At 41.2% G+C, this 17,457-nt stretch overlaps 3 protein-coding genes across 3 annotated transcripts in view; 1 reads left to right on the forward strand and 2 right to left on the reverse strand.

The window, feature by feature from the left end:
- The window catches only part of nedd9 (neural precursor cell expressed, developmentally down-regulated 9), a 28,926-nt gene extending 26,927 nt beyond the window's left edge, over nucleotides 1-1,999 (forward strand). Inside the window, exons 6-7 of the mRNA XM_061664463.1 lie at nucleotides 361-450; nucleotides 990-1,999. Coding sequence (XP_061520447.1) covers nucleotides 361-450; nucleotides 990-1,538 — 639 coding nt within the window. The 3' untranslated portion in view covers nucleotides 1,539-1,999. The remainder of the gene's footprint in view (nucleotides 1-360; nucleotides 451-989) is intronic.
- A 3,978-nt stretch (nucleotides 2,000-5,977) lies between these two features.
- Nucleotides 5,978-9,662, reverse strand: smim13 (small integral membrane protein 13). The gene is made up of 2 exons (XM_061664745.1): nucleotides 9,195-9,662; nucleotides 5,978-7,682 (listed from the first exon to the last, which is right to left on the reverse strand). The coding sequence occupies exons 1-2, from the start codon at nucleotides 9,268-9,270 to the stop codon at nucleotides 7,492-7,494; spliced, it is 267 nt and encodes an 88-aa protein (XP_061520729.1). The 5' UTR covers nucleotides 9,271-9,662; the 3' UTR covers nucleotides 5,978-7,491.
- A 502-nt stretch (nucleotides 9,663-10,164) lies between these two features.
- On the reverse strand, nucleotides 10,165-16,433 carry zc3h12ab (zinc finger CCCH-type containing 12Ab). Its single transcript, XM_061664770.1, has 5 exons — nucleotides 15,969-16,433; nucleotides 13,776-13,915; nucleotides 12,866-13,100; nucleotides 12,370-12,476; nucleotides 10,165-12,161 (listed from the first exon to the last, which is right to left on the reverse strand). The coding sequence occupies exons 1-5, from the start codon at nucleotides 16,334-16,336 to the stop codon at nucleotides 11,461-11,463; spliced, it is 1,551 nt and encodes a 516-aa protein (XP_061520754.1). The 5' UTR covers nucleotides 16,337-16,433; the 3' UTR covers nucleotides 10,165-11,460.
- Nucleotides 16,434-17,457: the final 1,024 nt, after the last annotated feature.

Below are 17,457 nucleotides of genomic sequence, written 5' to 3' on the forward strand. Positions count from 1 at the left end.
TGCCTCTTAAAGACGCATACATGTACACAAATGCTACAATACATACCGTAGTCACTATACATTTTATGATTGCAATTTGTTTTATAGACAAGTTTTTGGGGGGCATGTGGGGGGTTGGTAAAACATGACCAAAAAAAAAACATTTATATACAAACATGACTGTTTTCACATTTTGGATGCATTGTCATCTCAATTCTGCAAAATCAAATGAGTTGCAGTAGTTGAGCATAATCCTGTTACCAAATGAACAAATAGTGATAATCAAACAAATAGTGATAAAAACGGACTCTCCTTGTCATAGGTAAATGTTGGCTGTTATATATTTAAGGCTTTTCTCACACACTGGTCCGCCTCTTACAGGGCAAAGAAGACTTTGAGCGTCAACAGAAGGAGCTGCTGGAGAAAGAAAACATCATCAAGCAGAACCAAGCTCAATTGGGCCAGGAGCAGGTGAGCTTGAACAACCTAACCCGAAACATTAGGTTCAACTGCACCATCTGATAAGAATCAGGTGCTGTGGAAAAATAATGTGTATTGTATATGTATTTATATTTAAACTCCAAAATGTTCACCAAACCATATCATTTTGTTTAACAAAAGTCCACTAGCTTAATGCTAACATGCAGTATAATGCGAAACTGTTACAGAAATTCTCAAACTTCAAATTGCTACTTTAAAACACGGACAGGAACACATACAAACACCATACAACAATAGTAGTAGTAACAACGACTGTTATTATTGGTGACTACAGTAACAATCCAATATAGCAAATTGAACTCTGTATACTGTAAAAAAAATTAAAAATTTTTAAAAAACGTTAAAAATCTGCAATAAGGCGGGGCATTACATCAAAATTGAGCACTTGGCCCTAAAAATACAAATTCTGCCTTCATGTCATCTTAATGTCATTTGTGCATGTTGGCCTCCTGGGTTCAAATGGGCCTTTGCGTGCAGACAACTCATATCAGTCCTGTAACTTTTGGCAGATCAACCAGTTCAAGAAGCTGGAGCAGGAGGTGATCAAGCCCGTGGAGAACGACATGTCGCAATGGATGCCTCACCAACACTCGGGCAGGACCACTACCACCCAGACAGAGACGACACCGTCGCTGTCCGCCTCCACTCGCACGTGCACGCGGGACCGCCAGCTTCTGGGTTTCTACTCGGAGCAGTGCGAGCAGCACTTCGTCACGCTGCTCAGCGCCGTGGACGCCTTCTTCAGCTGCCTGAGCTCCGGGCAGCCGCCCCGCATCTTCGTAGCGCACAGCAAGTTCGTCATCCTCAGCGCGCACAAATTGGTGTTCATCGGAGACACGCTGTCCCGGCAGGCCACCGCCCCCGAGGTGGCCAACAGGGTGATGAACTCTAGTAACGTGTTGTGTGACTTATTAAAAATGGTGGTTGCGGCCACCAAGACGGCGGCGCTTAACTACCCCAACACGGCCGCCATCCAGGAGATGGTGGACAGAGTCACGGATCTTTCACATCACGCACAACAGTTCAAAGAACAGTTGCTTCAAATGGCTAAATGGTGATTCTCTTTCCTCCATTTGTTTGTGATGCTGTAAAAAGTTTCTGTTTTGTAAATATTTGCTCTATTTTTGTGTAGATCGTTTTATGTGGACATTTTTCATTCAACATTCCAGTCATATATTATAAAGCACCTTATGTTCGTTTCACCCATAGAGTGTTGTTGATGTGTCGTACTGCTGGATGCGTGACAGTAGATCTTAAAATATGCTATTATCCGTCTCTGTGTGTGTGTGTGTGTGTGTGTGTGTGTGTGTGTGGAAGGTGGAGGTTCTCCACAGATAAAGCAAAGATTTGTTCATAACCATGACACTGTGTCTTTTAAGTTCTTTTCACACATCCAAATGACACACCAGTCTGGGCATTTTGATTGTAATACCTACTGACTAGTTACTTATACGTGCATCATTCTTCCCTGTCAAATTCTCATCATGATCAGACATTAAAGTGTTATCTGTAGCTTCTATTCCAAGAATAGCTGGTCATTTTTACCAGAGATGAGATGATTTCTCACTTAACGGGGCGTGCTGTAGTGTAAGCTAGCAGATAAAGAAGAATTCCTCAGCATTCCTACAACATTGGATGTGACGGAGGGCAATGAGGACATGATGTGTTTTGTATGCGTTCTCTGAGCCGTAAGAGACATTTTTCCAAAAATACCTACAAATATTTTGTCTGGCTCAAAGTGTGCTGAGCTGACAAGATTCTGTTCACACTGGGTGCATGGCAGTAGTCTTCTCCAGCTACGTGTAAAATTAACTAGTAGCTGACATAGAAACATCCTTTTCTCCTCTACATCTTTACAAATCCCACTCACTAAGTTTTTTCTCATTCTAGCCTCAGTAAAATCCCCAAAGAGGGGCTTCTCAATAGATAGATGGGACTACGTGAAGAATAGATGGCCATAATCACAGCGAGAACCCTCGCACCCCCTTCAGCTCCCAATCAGAAAATCTCATTAAAACGCTTTTCAACTCACACAGGCTGGCAGTGCATGCCAAGCAATTTGTTTTTATTATCTACCGCATTCCTGCTCACACTCTCCGGGGAGACGAGGAAGAAAAGGAATTTGCAAACGCAATCACTTTTTAAAAGGCTTCTCCATATAACTAAATAGTAATCAGAAGATGTCAGCTCAATTCTGCTTGAGCAAAGTCTTATTTGGTGCTAATCTGCTTTGCCAAGGCAAGAAAAGGAGGTTTTATTTTGAATAACTGCAGCAAAATAAAGATTGGTGGTTGGCTAGCAAAGAGTCATATGCCAAATTTGAGCATAACAATGTGGAATTGTATATTGATTAAGCGTCACTTGCACAGTCCAGTATTTACTTATTAGGATGACACTTAAGTTGCTGGCCTAGCTAGCTCACGCAATAATAGAAAATAATTTTCCAGTGGTTAAGTGACAACATTGTGCTGCCGACGGCAGTGGTCAGCCGATTAATTTGGTCATAAAAATGTCATCTGAGACGCAACATAGACAAACATGAAGACAGAAAAACATCAAGACCACCCTCCTGTCCCTCATCACTACATTTATCTGCTGCAACTTCATTTTATGTGGAATATTTGACAGAAGTACCAATTGTAACACTTTCAAAATGAGAAGATGCGGTTGCGGAGCCGAAACGGCAAAGATAAACAAGCAATTGAAGACAACAGCCTTGGTTAATACGTCACAGTAAGCCACATCATGCCCCATTGCGGCTGATAGCAATATAGGAGGTGACGCTGGAGCGCAGCATAGCATCAGCTCAGATTGGACGGTAAATGGATATTTTAAGGCAATGCCATAGTATCATTGCAGAGCCTTTTTTGTCCATCATCAAATATTTGATCTTCACCTTCTCCGTAGAATATGGTCAAGTCAACAATCCATACGTCAATCTATTCAGTTGGGTCACAGGTGAGCTGCAGCCCATCCCAGCTGACTTTGGGCAAGGGGCAAGGTGCCCCTATACAACTGGTCACCAGCCAATCGCCGTGCGCCAGTACGCCCAGCTTGTCGCAGACCGGTCTGCCAAATTGGCAAACAAGGGCGGCGAGCCTTGCACTTGCAGGAAAATCAAGATACGCCAGTTTTGGTGCTCTGCTAGCTACTACGAAAATAGAGCCCATAGAGAAAAGAAAGATTCCCACCTTTGGACAATTTAGATTTCAATGAACTTAATGCAGGCACGGTGGATGACTGGTTAGAGTGTCTGCCTCACAGTTCTGAGGAGCAGGGTTCAGTCCCCGGCCCCGCCTGTGTGGAGTTTGCATGTTCTCCCCGGGCACTCCGGTTTCCTCCCACATCCCAAAAAACATGCATGGTATGTTAATTGGAGACACTAAATTGCCCTTAGGTGTGACTGTGAGTGTGAATGGTTGTTTGTTTGTATGTGCCCTGCGATTGGCTGACAACCCGTTCAGGGTGTACCCCGCCTCCTGCCCGATGACAGCTGGGATAGGCTCCAGCACGCCCGCGACCCTAGTGAGGAGAAGGGGCTCCGAAAATGGATGGATGGATGGATGAACTTAATGCATGTTTTGAGGATGTGGAGGAAGTACTCAGAGAAACCCACACAAGTACGGGCAGAATACGCAAAAGTGATTCGTACCTGGAAACTCTCGACTGTGAGGCAGGGGTGCGAACCACTACTAAGATGTGCGGCCCTCAAGAAAAAAAGTACTACTAGACTTTGGTTTTTGGAAAGCTTGAAAAAATACAAAACTGAACATACTGTTTTAACAGTGAGATCAACAACTATAGCTTGACCTAAATTTGTAATTTTGCATTCAGTGGAGGAGTTATTGACTAGAGAAAGCACCATGGGGTCATGTCAGTGCGGGGTGAATCAATTGAGTTATTTTAGTCCTGGCAGTTCAGAATCAATCCACACTACAGACCGAACGCCACAGACCCGGCTCTCCCTGTTGTAGCGCAGTTACACAACTCGACAAGGTGCTGCAAAAACAACGAGCCGAGGCTGCATATTGCTTGATCCCGATTGTCGGCTGCAGCCGTGAGGCGGTCTCGACACACTGTAGAGAGATAGCAAACAGGTGTTAGGTTGTGGAGATGGAAATTTGCAGTGAGGGTGGAAAAATGATGAGTGAATCGTCAGCTGCTCATCTTTTCTGCTAGGGGCGGGCCTTCACAGAGCGTGCAGCAGAAGCAGAATGTGAACAGACAGAGGCAGAGAAAAGCACTGGAGAGTGGATGTCATTTCCGTGGTTTACCACAATCATTTCCTGTAAAGTATTTGCAGAATCTGAAATTACAGCTTCTCAAAGGGTAGAGGAGCTGTCTTTGCTTAAAAAGGAGGGGGGCAGCTGCAGGTCTCAGACCACGCAGCCAAATCTGAAGTGGAGGAAGGAGGCTGCATCGCACAGAATAGAACTACAAGTGGATGTTGTATCAAAGAGGTTTCTCGCAGGATGCACACAATTATGAAGTTAATATGGTCAGAAACGGACCATTAAAAATGCATTCAAAGATTTTGCTCTACCTAGACGCATATTGAAACATTTTGGAGGCAACTTACAATGTAGAGAAGTTCAGAAATGTCCCACCCTTCAATGAGCCAAGGCACATTATTTTACATTGGGGGGAAAATCTCCCAACAGAAACCCATGCGACGTAGCCTATAGTGACGGAACAATTAAACGTTCTTCCACTAGTTGGCAGAATTACATGTATAACTAACCTGAGTATCCACTTTTTATGACATTTGTGTTTGGTGTTGTGCTTCGAAATTATTTTTTATTTAAAATATGTGCCTTGGCTCAATAAAGGTTGGTAAACAACGCACAAGAGCGACTCAAACCTGGACCAAGTGGCAAAAGAGAATTAACCAAGGTTCTTTGATATATATATATATATATATATATATATATATGTATGTGCTGCTGCCACCTGGTGTCCGTTATGCGAAATGCAGATGAAAGGACGTCAACCTTCAACTAAAACACGTCCAACTTTCCTCAATGAATGTAAAGCATGAAAGAAAGGCATAGCGTCAGATAGTCCATACCATGTTTCCTCAAATAGTGGGCAGGGGTGTCTGTTAAACACTTTTATCCATTAAAGGTAAGGAATTTAGCAAGAGGACATATTTTAATACTGCATATTTGAAAAATCATTTGTTCACAAATATTTAAAATACACATTTTCCAACAAACCTTAACAGTATATAGTACTTTTTTTGCAGAACGCTCCCCTCTGCATACAGCAGCACTTTCTTGATGAACTTCACTCCAAGCATCAGCTTTACAGATGCCATGTTTACAGATCCTGTGTAGCAGTTAGTACTGTGACAAATTGGTGTTAGCAAGTTACAGTAACTTGTGTGTCATTTTGACCTAATGGGGAAAATATGAGGCATTTACTTGCGAAACTGTTTTGTTTGTTTGTTTTAAGGCTGGTAAGAAACAAACTAACAATTGAATTTAAAGGATTTTAATATAAAAAAAAACAGCTGAGGACACAGAGCTTCCATTTGAGCAGAGAAGAGGACTAAGTTCAACATGTTTGGTTTGCAGCAGCTGTGCCACAGAAATGATAATCATCATTAATCAAAAGGTGCAAGATACAGATTATACAATTAACCTGGAGGGAAAGTGGATGACAAATATCGACAAGGCCTTTCTCGTCGTTGATTTAGCCTCGTTGCAGAAGAACAAAAAGGGGATAATGAGAAAACAAAAACTGTGGACACCATCTAGACAAGACACTGGCGCGGGGACAACGTCCGGGGAAAGGGGGATAGGTTTGGACTCCACACGGGCAGCCTTTCTGCAGGAGGCAGCGTCCATTTGGCGCTCCGGGATGTCAGCTTGTGTCGTGTGTAGCAGCATCAAAACACCACACAACTTAACACCATCAGTTCCTTGTAAACACCTTTTTGGGTGTGCATCGTGTGTGTGTTTCTTTTTTGTTTGTTTTTTTAAAGATATGTAAGCCGTTTTAACCTGGAAATGAAGCTCCATTACATGTCATCCACTGGGTCAGTCGATCACAGGTGTTCCTGTCATTGCACTCCACAGGTAGTGTGCTTACTAAGAATATACACTCCATGGCTACACACTAGGGGGGCCCATGAGAAAGTGTGGTTGTACCTAATAAAGTGGCTGGTGAGTATGGCAAGCTGTTTTGAGAATTGATTTGCTATCCGACTATTGCACTGAATTGTCCATGTACGCTTACGTGCTTTGTAGACTGTGCACCAAGAGGGAATAAACCTCGGGACGTCTTTCATTTATTGTTTGATCTTATGTGAAGCTCTTTTGTCGCAGCTGCAGCTGTTTTTTTTAAAGCACTCTGTCAATAGTTGTCCTCACTAATAAGACAATTCAGCGCACTAGTAGAACGAGTCTTACTCGTGACATTTTTGTTCCCCACTACTGCATGACCATTCTGCGCACTAGTAAAATGACTAGGGCGCACTAATAGAAGTACTACATCTGCAGTCACTAACATGGTGCCCCCAAGGACCACATAAGTAGCTCTCGGACCTTTTGCAAAAACAGCTCACCAGTGATGGGACATTGCTGTAGAAGTGAGCTTTTGAAAATGTCAATACTTCCAGATATCTATATAAATGAAGTGCTGTATATTGACAGTTATCAGTCATTCTAATAATGCACATCAATCTCACACGAAAAGTAGTGGGGGGGGGGGGGGGGGGAAATCACTAGTAAGGCATAGTTGTTCAACTAGTGCTCTTAATTGCGTTACCATCGAGGACAAAAATGTAGTACATGGACAATTCAGGAAGTACTGGTAGGATAGTGAATTAATGTTCAAATGGTTTGCCATAGGTGAGTGTATCTACAGAAGATGATTGACATCTAGAAATGGATGGCGCTGCAAAATGGCTTTTGCCCCCAAGAGGCGAGGAGATCAGAGCTGGTCTCCTACTGAGTTGTCAGTCAGGAAATGTCCTTGTTTAGTGTAAGGTGCACGGTCAGTGGTGATCTACGAGGTGCTCTGCGGGAAGGAAACTCTTTGGCGTGCAGTTCTGGGACGGTTGCGTGTGGCGACGTTAGCGGCGCGTTCGCTCTCGCTTTCGGACGGTTGCGCTTGCGCCCGCGGGGCGGCCGTGTCCCCGACGAGCTCGCGCAGAAACTTGAACTTGGACAAGAAGAGCTGCCAGACCACATACCAACCTGAGTCGGAGACAGAAAACACTGCGATGTGAAAGAGAGACTTGCGCGCGCTCGTGTCATATCAGATCTAGTTTCATACATACAGCTTACACAACGCAGAATAAACAATTTTGATTCAGCAGTTTTCACCACGATTTCAAACTGATGTAACATGTAGTTAACTTAATTGAATAAATAAATATTAAATTCATATTATTTCAGTTAGTAACTACAGTCGCAGGGTTCCCGTTTCATGAGGAATTACATTAACAGGGAGTCCCAAAAAAATACTGATGGCATTTGAATGAAAGTTCAAATGCAAGTACTTTTACTTGTACTATTTTAAAAAATAAATAAATAAATAAATAAGTGGTATCTGTGCATCCCTAATTAGTACTTTCCTATTAGCCGTGTCATTACATTTTTGACTCTGTGGCATATACAGGCCTACTCATATTTTCTAAATACATATAACGCAAATGACTCTTTACCTTCACTTCAGTTGTCACTTCATCATCGATTTACCTCCGCCACCGCCAAAAGGAAGTGGACGGACCGCTCTCTCTCTGCATCATCTTGTATTGTATTCTGCATCATCTTGTATTGTATTGTATTGAAATTGTATAAAAAATGACTTTGCTACCTTTCACCAAACTGGGATCCTGGACCAAGCCATCCAGCACCTAAATAACTTCCCAAGCATCTATAGTTAAGTCCTTACAGGCCGCCTATAAGGACTTGACTATCATCTAGATTTGTACCGTGTCATAAAGAGGGTCAACATAAGGTTGACAGTGTCATTATTGTTAAATATACACACATACACAACTACAACAGAAGCCATATCATTGTAAGCATCTTAATTATTACTACTTGTATTACATGTGTGGAGGCTGGAAAAACTGTCACACATCACAGGTGGAAACTTATCGTAAGCATCCAGCGATCTGCTTGGACGTCTAGTAAGTGTGCTATGATCTTCCAAGACGCTGTACCACTGTTGACATACTATACAACCTATCACAATTGTGTCAACCGTGTATCCTTTTGAACAATATCAACTTTTTATCTAGTAAGTGTGCTATGATCTTCCAAGACGCTGTACCACTGTTGACATACTATACAACCTATCACAATTGTGTCAACCGTTTATCCTTTTGAATAATATCAACTTTTTATCTATTGTAAGGATAGACAGATAAACAGTAAGTATCTGTACATTTAAATTCAGAATATTAAAAAATAATAAAATAAATAGCATCACTATGATTCCTTATCTATGTGCACTGACGCACTTATAAGGTTTTACAGGGATTCATGCATGGTTCGTGGTAGTGTCACATTAGTTTCACGACTAACTGATGAACCAGCACGAGATAAAAAAATAGATTCTTGGGCGACATCGAAACTTGTAAGTGACTTCTAATCGACACTGTCGTCTAAATGTTCATTAACAATGACGCACATTGGCCTTACGGTCAACCAGCGGGTTATGTAAACCGAACATGAAGATTGTCGTCCTTCCAAACTTACCGCACAACATGAAGATAAGAACACAAAGTAGCGTGGCCACAATGACCAGCAATGTAAGCCCCACACTTTGCCACATCTCAGCTGGATACTTGATCTGGCGACGAGGGTGGGGGTAGCAGCTTATTTTCCAATGGAGGGGGTGGGGGGGGATGTAAAAGAACAAGAAATCAACATACAGCAGCGAGGTTAGCTGCCCCGACAGCTCCCTCACGCCGCTAGCCGAGACGAGTGAGAGAGAGAAACAAAATTGCGGCGCATCCCAAACTCACTGTAGCCTGCTAGCATGCGGCTACCTCAATTAGCTACCTGTTTGACAAACGCAAAATACAGCCGCCTTCAAACAACTTCTTGAGCCCAAAAGAAGCCGTAAAAGCTAGCTCATAGTAGCCAGGCCCAGCATGTTCGGGACCACCGTATTTGAGCTACATAACTGCAGAACGTCTTCCTCTGGCGAGCTCTTTAATGACAGTTGACTGACACTGCGGCTGCGCCGAGCCGAATTGACGTCTGGGTAATGTAGTTACTCATTTCAAAACATGTTCGAGAACCAGAATCCTGTTTGGTTAGTGGAAGCAGTGCACATCCGCTAGCAACAATGGATAGTGATTTTGAATCAGTTGAATTTGGTTAAGTTCCGTTTTATTGAACAGGTCATGCATATTTAGTTAGAAACGTTCAGAAGATGAATCCCATTGCATTTATGGGTGGTAGTTATGTTTAATTGGCATGAAGATTATAAAGGAGTCCTTGGAAAAGTTTTTCCCCCTGTAAAGAGTCCCTGGACCCAAGACGTTTGGGACTTTATACACTGTTTTGTATTTGTACAATAAACACAACACAAACAGTTGTGTAGGTAAGAAAACTAGCTTGGCATTTCATAATGTGCCTGTCTTTACAATGATTCAAATCATTTGTGTGCGTGCTGAAACTCAAACGTTATGTCTTACATGGATTCAAAGCAATTCAGTCATTACAGTATTGCACGTGATTCATTTATTTTACAAATATGTATACATACTGTGGTGTTGCCACTGCAGCTTCACCTTACATGTTGTTCCTTAACCGTCCAGCAGGCGGAGACATTAACGAGCGCTTCAAATCATCTGATTCGAGATCATATTATATACAGTAGACTGTGCGGTATTTTGTGCAATTCTTCTCAAGCAACTGTGGTAATGTAACTACAAAAGTATCATAAAGTCATTGCCATCGAAACTAAAATGTTACAACTTGTCTTGAAATTATCTTCCGCTATAATTGTAGTTATTTGTTCCACATACACAGTAAATATTAGAGCAATAGAAAGACTTGCTTCGGTCATTCTGTCTGACAACAGGAACAGGATTTTTCACTTGTGCACACATGCAGGACCGAAGAACCTCCTTGCATGCAATATTTGCATATTGTGCAGCAGTGGACGCGCCGCCATTTTCGTGCTCAAAAAAGAATTTTTGGAATACATCAGGTGAGCTAAAGATATTGTGCAACTTGGGGTCAAGTCTGACACAATTGGGCAGTTGCATTTGACACTTGTTCCATTTGTAATAGCTTGTATTTTGCAGTGCCGGGAATTGCAATAGAGTCATTGGTATTTTACATAGCTGTTATGGTGAACAGCATTATTATGTGCACCCCTTGCTAACAGTAATAGACAATATTGTTATACATTGCTACTCATTAATTAAACGTAAGGTTTTTCTGCGTCATTGCAATGTGTAAGTCAGTATCGTTATGTGTCTCGCTTAATGATTTGAGGCAAGAACTTCACAATGAAAATTGGTCCACACTATACCACCTGACCTGAAATAAAAATATACATATATGCTCTTATTTTATGTATCATATACATACTATTTGCAAATACAAAACTAATACAGTCAGATTGATATGGAACATCTGCTAAAAGCAGAATGTGTATTTCATAAACTAGAACTGCACTCGACTATATCAATTCCACAATTACGTTGATACTGTCAGATACTGTAGATCAAGATACACTTTGTATCAACTACACTGTTGTCCCATTCACTACGGAAGCATGTAGTTTACTGTAACATACAGTAAAGCCCCGCCTATTTGCGGTACGGCATTCGCAAATTCACCTACTGTGTACTGTTTTTGTGCTCAGGCCAAAGCAATAAGGTATCATGCCAAGGAACTACGTTGAAGTGAATTGAGTTGTTTCATTTAGACACAAGTAATCTTTTGCTGCCATCTTGTGGCATTTTGGTGCCGAGGTTGCTGTGTTGAAGTGAGTTGAGGAGTTTTAGCTCATCTTATTGTCACTCTGCATCTTGACGATCTCCGCAGCCAACATCTCAGGGTCCACCAGGTGTGGAAACATGTCCATCACTGCGTCCACCAAGTTGGTTCTGAAAACAGCGAGGAGCTTTGTACGTGCGACCTTTCTCTCCTCCCCGTAGATTTCGTAAGAGGGCAAGTCCATAGGCATCATGTCGGCACTGACATGACGCACTGGCCTGATGCTGTGATGGAGATGCTGGTCTTGGGAAGTTCTCCAAGAGGCGCATGGTGCACTCCGAGGATGGGAATTCAGCATGGAATGGTAGCTGCAAGATGTTGCTCTGTATTGGACATGACAGTTAGCATCTTGAGCCTCCACTGATTGACTTTCTATAGAACCTATGCCAGAGTCTAGCTGCTTATGAGAGCCATGATCAGAGGAGCCCAGACTGCTCTTCTCCTTTTTAGATGAGGACTTCTGCCTCGAGCAGTGAGTCAGTTTGTCTTTCTTCAAGGAGCTTTTATGATGTCCCAGAGTCAATTTGCTTGCCACATCTACGAATAAGTGCCTTTGGCCATTTACTGGACTTTGGACAGATGATTTGGGAGCAGTGGAGGGGAGCTTCGCGTTCTCTCGAAGTTCATCGGCAAGCAAGCAATTGGGCTGCTTGGCTCGCTCAGGGTGCAGGAATTTACATTTGAGTCCAAAGGTGCATTTCTTTCCTGTTAAATGAACAGAGTGGAATGTTGGTTGAAAAAACATGTACAAACGTATCTGAGTAGACCATTGCCATTACCAGACTTTGATAATGTTGTGACTTTCTTAGCTTACGGTAATTTTATGACAGACAGTCTCGCAGCTCAAAGATGGTAGAGACTGTACGGTATATGGAAATAAAATAGAATTAAATGACATTTTGACTTTCCTCACCATAAGGGCATGGTTTCTGAGGTTTTTTTGGAGTCTTTGGGAGCCACCGCAGGAAGTTTTCCAGGTTTGGACCGTGTCGGCCAAGCGGATCATCAGGAACCATGAACCTGCATTGAGGAACAATTACTGTGATCATTACCAACAATAATGCATTTTATTTTAAGGTGCTTTTCAAGATAATCAAGGTTAAATGATAACATAATACCTCGTAAATAGTATAGTTCTGTAAAGAGGAAATAAATGACTACAACAAAATTGTTTATATTGTAATAAGACTATGGGCCTGATTTACTAAGATCTCAGCTAGCAAGTGCGATAATTGCGTGTTGCCTATTTCGCAACATGGAAGGGGAAAAGTACATGTGTGTAATGCAGTGCAGTCATTCATTCGATTGTGCAATGTGCAGGTGTACCTAATGAAATGCGTGGAGTGTATTTTATCATTACTTTTGCCGACTCGAAAGATACGCCCATCTTAATGTGTGTAAGAACTCACTTGTCGTTCACAAAGGAGTACATGAGCAGCCTCTCGTTGATGCAATCCTTCCACTCCGGCCTGTCGACCTGCAGGTCACGGTACATGTCGTTGGACACGATGACGCCGCCAGTCTCGAAGGCCAGCTGAACGATGAACAGGTCGTCGTTGCAAACCACCCGCTTGTGCCCCACGCGACGTGACGGTGTGAACGTTAGATACTTCTTCTTTTCCAGATCTAATAGAATTTTCTGATCTGCATACCAAATGTAGTGAGTTAACATAAACATGAACCTGTTAAATCCACTTTTAAGCACCCTATCAGTCATACAGTCTCTTTCAACAATACGATGATTTGTCGAACCTCATCATATAATTTGAAGTCAGGAACCATATACACTGCACATGTTTACATTGACGTGATCTAACTATTTGCTAGTTACTGTTGTTCTTTACTTTTGTCAGAATAACAAAGAAAACTCTAAGCATATGTGACCCTCTCTAATGGTGTAACATTTGCAATATTATGCTTCTTTTTTAAAATGATAATGCGTTATTTTATGACATATTTTATTTTCACACGTTCACAAGCTCTTCCAGTGCGTTAATCATAGAGTCAGGTTTCGGCAAAACGTTGTTTCGATACAACAATCAACAACTGCAGAACAATGCATCTCTTGTTTTGTCCCGCATGCGCATGAGCCATCATTAATTTGGCAACAGGGTGCAACAAACAATTAAAATGCCTTCACAATCAAATATCCTGCCAAGTTTCTGTTAAGAATTATTAGCACCGGAGCAAATATGCTCTAATATTGCTGTCTGAATCATTTTGCTACACTGTGACGAAATGTTGGCTTTACCCCAGCACTGAGTTAAGAGTGATGTACAAGTAGGTAGCAATAAACAAAAAGGTCTGTCGTCATCTTACCCGAGATTGGGACATCGGGTCTCGGCTGCTCTTTCCTCCAAGAGGGAACAAACACGGTGATGGTGGTGTGGCCTCTGTTTAAGAAGAAGTCCACGGCCAACTGGATTCCCATACAAGAGAAAACTTCCTTGTTCCCATGGCTGATTAGATAGAAATATGGTTAAAAGTATGATTAGAAAAGACTATATATAGATATTTTACGATTTTAATTTTAAACGGCAGCAAAACTAGTGGCCAACAGTTGGCCACTCATGAAAACTGGTCGCTGAACCCCGCAAACTGTGCGACCGTTCAGTCTTGTTGAGCCTCGTGGCGGCAGTGATATTTTGGACTGGAATTACAGGGAGTGCGATGGTAAATCCACGTAGTGCCTAAAAAAAATGACCTCGGCAAACTATGTGGAGTTTCTAACTGACCAATACCTCTCCATCCATCCATCCATGGCTTATCCTCACAAGGGTCACGTGCTGGAGCCTATCCCAGCTATTGAAGTCAGGAAGAGTATTTCATATGCAAGTGTTTTGAGTTGCAAGCATAGTCACGGAAGGAATTAAACTTGTACCTCAAAGCACCACTGTATTTGGGTTTAATCCAGGATCATTTATGGTTGTCGGATCTTACTTCGGCAGAACGTCTGGCATGATGAACTATAGGCAACTGTGTCTGGATCATACGTTTTTGGAAATGTCAGCACAAAAGCCAGACAGTAAAATGCAGTTAGGCCGGTTCCTGCTAAATATGTGCTCTAGATTTGCATATTGAAGCTTCTAGTGCCTTGCCTGCACAGACATGCCTGACACACACCCATGCTTGTACATCCACTTAATGGGTTTGGAAAAAAAAAACAAAAACAAAAAAACACACCACTGTTCACATTCCTCAAGTGTTGTAGAGTATATGCAAAACGTCAGTGAACTCTAATGACTGTAGTGAAGTACACAAATGGTATAGCTTTCAAGGTGGCAAAAGGCAAGAGATTGCAATGGCTCAATATTATATTTTTTTTATGATCATGAGTTAACGTATCACGTAACATATCACACCCGACCGACTTAAGTACGTTCCCTTATAATCACATACTCTTTTCCCATTGGTCTGAATGTAACCACTCTATTATGTAACCTATTGCTTTTAACTTTGTTTTTGATGAACTTGTTATAAACTAATGTTACACAAGTAAATGAAACCTTTTAAACAATTTAAATGTTTATTCATTAAGGATTGTATTTACATGCATGTTTTTATATGAAATGTATTCCCCAAGAAGAAGCGCTACTAATTAAACTAACAAAAGGAAATAGTTTGGTTGTGTTTTTTTTTTTTTTTTTTTTTTTATTGCCCTATATATTTTTATTGCCCTATATACAGAGCACCTAATTTCAACAAATGGTGAAAACACTGCATTTTGAATTAGAATTCATTGGTTAGTCATTTTAGCATCACTCAACAACTACCGATTCCACATACAACGTACGCTACATCACAACTGACAGTTACACATCACATACATGACCACAAAAGGTTGGCATGTGAAGTGCATGTGAAAAATACAATTCGCTGACCCTTTCGAATAATCAGAGAGAATGAAAACTACAATTTATTTTGTATGAAATGTTTTCTTTTTTACTACATTAAACATTTTTTTTTGTGGCTGAAACTCAGTACTTCTATAATTCAAGCAAGATTTATAATGTTTGCATGCATTGGTGTGAAATCAGCTAACATTAACTTTCATATAGAGGTTACTAATAAGATGAATTATACATATCTTAAGAAGATATTTATATCCCTAAATGACAAAGATTGCATCATGAAGCTGAAACTGGTTTGTTTCCTTAATATTTATGTGGCAACACACAAGTCATTTGCTCACAAAACTTAAAAAGGTATATTCAATGTACAGTGAATAATAAAGCAGTCGGAGTACCACTTGATAGAAGCTAAATTAAGAGAATGTGTAGCATTCTTGCATGATTGACTGGAATAATTTCCCATTCTGAGAGAAAGTCTGCATTATTTCATTTTAATTCATAGTTTTTAAATTTAAAAACAAGCACAACTTTCTGCCCCAAGATGACATCCATTATATACATTTGATATAATACATGTATTACTAGTGTAAATTACCACGAGAAGGCAGCTACATTGAAAGAATGCTTGACATTTTGGCATTCAAAATAAATCCGTTCTCACCTCATGGCTACATTACTCCCATCGACAACAACGGGCCTCAGAGCGTCTTCCTCATCGCTGTCCTCCTCTTTGCTATGAGAAGCAAGCGGCAACCTCACGGCAAGCTCTGTGGACTGCATGTCACTTTTGGTAACCAGCACCGACTCGGTGGTCACGGACCCCTGCTTGGCTCTGTGGGCTCTCAACCGAACCAGCTCTCCGAGAACTTGATTTCTGTCTGTGTTGGGGCCGTACTTCTTGAGCACAGCTGTGACCTGCGCCGTGGAGTATCCCAGCTTGTGGAAGAAGTCCAGCTCGGCCTCAAGGTGCCGGGGGGTCAGAGAGGGGTCAGGCGTGCCTGGGCAAGGCGTACACCCAGCGGGCTCCATCGTGTCACAGACGGGACGAGACGTGAAGATCCATCTAGTAGAACTGCTCTCTGACTATTGGGGAGTGGAGTCCACGGATGTGTAATTTAAACGTTCATCCTCTCTTCCTGGTTGCAGCCTGTTCATGTTCCACCTGTTTAAAATCATAGCAGAACACTTATTTCCAGTGCAAGTACATTTAACATGGTTAACTCATGAACTCCTGTTGCTTTAATTTTAGCTTTTCATTTACAAAATAGAGAACACCATTTCATTGCGATTTCAATTATTGTGCATTTCTAGTCTTTTCAAAGACGTGGCAAAACACACTAAAACAAACTTCTTTATCATGTTTCTTTCGAATCTTTATAAAAACAATACAAAATAAACAATCACTGTACTTAGAAAAATGTATTGTACACAGTAATTTATATAATTATATAATTTATAAGTCAAACTCCATGATTCTGTGCCAGTGAAGACGAAAGTGATTTTAGTGCTTTGCTTCCGGATGAAAGGATGATGAAGGGAAGGCTATAAAAAACAAAAACTGTTTTTTTTGTTTTGTTTTGTTTTGTTTTGTTTTTTACTGCGGCTTCTGTAGGCCAAACTTGTTACTGCGGTCAAACCGGCCAAACACAGCCGCCCCTAAATTGTTTATATTAGACATTACGGACAACATTTCCCGAATTTTTGAGGTAAATTGGTCGTCTTAGACATTAGTTACACCTACGGTTGGCCAGGTCCCTTGTGACGTTACTGTGCTCCGCCATGACGGCTCATATTTCCTGTCACTAATTTCGTGAATTTTTATCAACTATACAGTATATACACACACACATAGGCTTTCCATTCCACTTTTGAAAATAGTTTAAAGATTAAGAAAGCTATGAAGGTTTGGAACGCAGATACAACCAAAAAGTTCACAGGTAAAATCTCGCCCCCCAAATTGAATTTACCATACATAAAATTGGTGCCATTTCACCTGTTTTAAAGAATCATAATTTTCTTATTTTTACTCTTACTCTTACTTAAAGAGTATGTGTTATAAAAGAATATGAGGACAATTATTCTTAAGTTATATGGTATAGTTTATTTGTATGTATTTCTAATGTATTTGTAGTAGTAAATTGGTCGGCACC

Source organism: Phycodurus eques, chromosome 20 (assembly GCF_024500275.1).
Source record: "Phycodurus eques isolate BA_2022a chromosome 20, UOR_Pequ_1.1, whole genome shotgun sequence".
Lineage (NCBI taxonomy): Eukaryota > Metazoa > Chordata > Actinopteri > Syngnathiformes > Syngnathidae > Phycodurus > Phycodurus eques.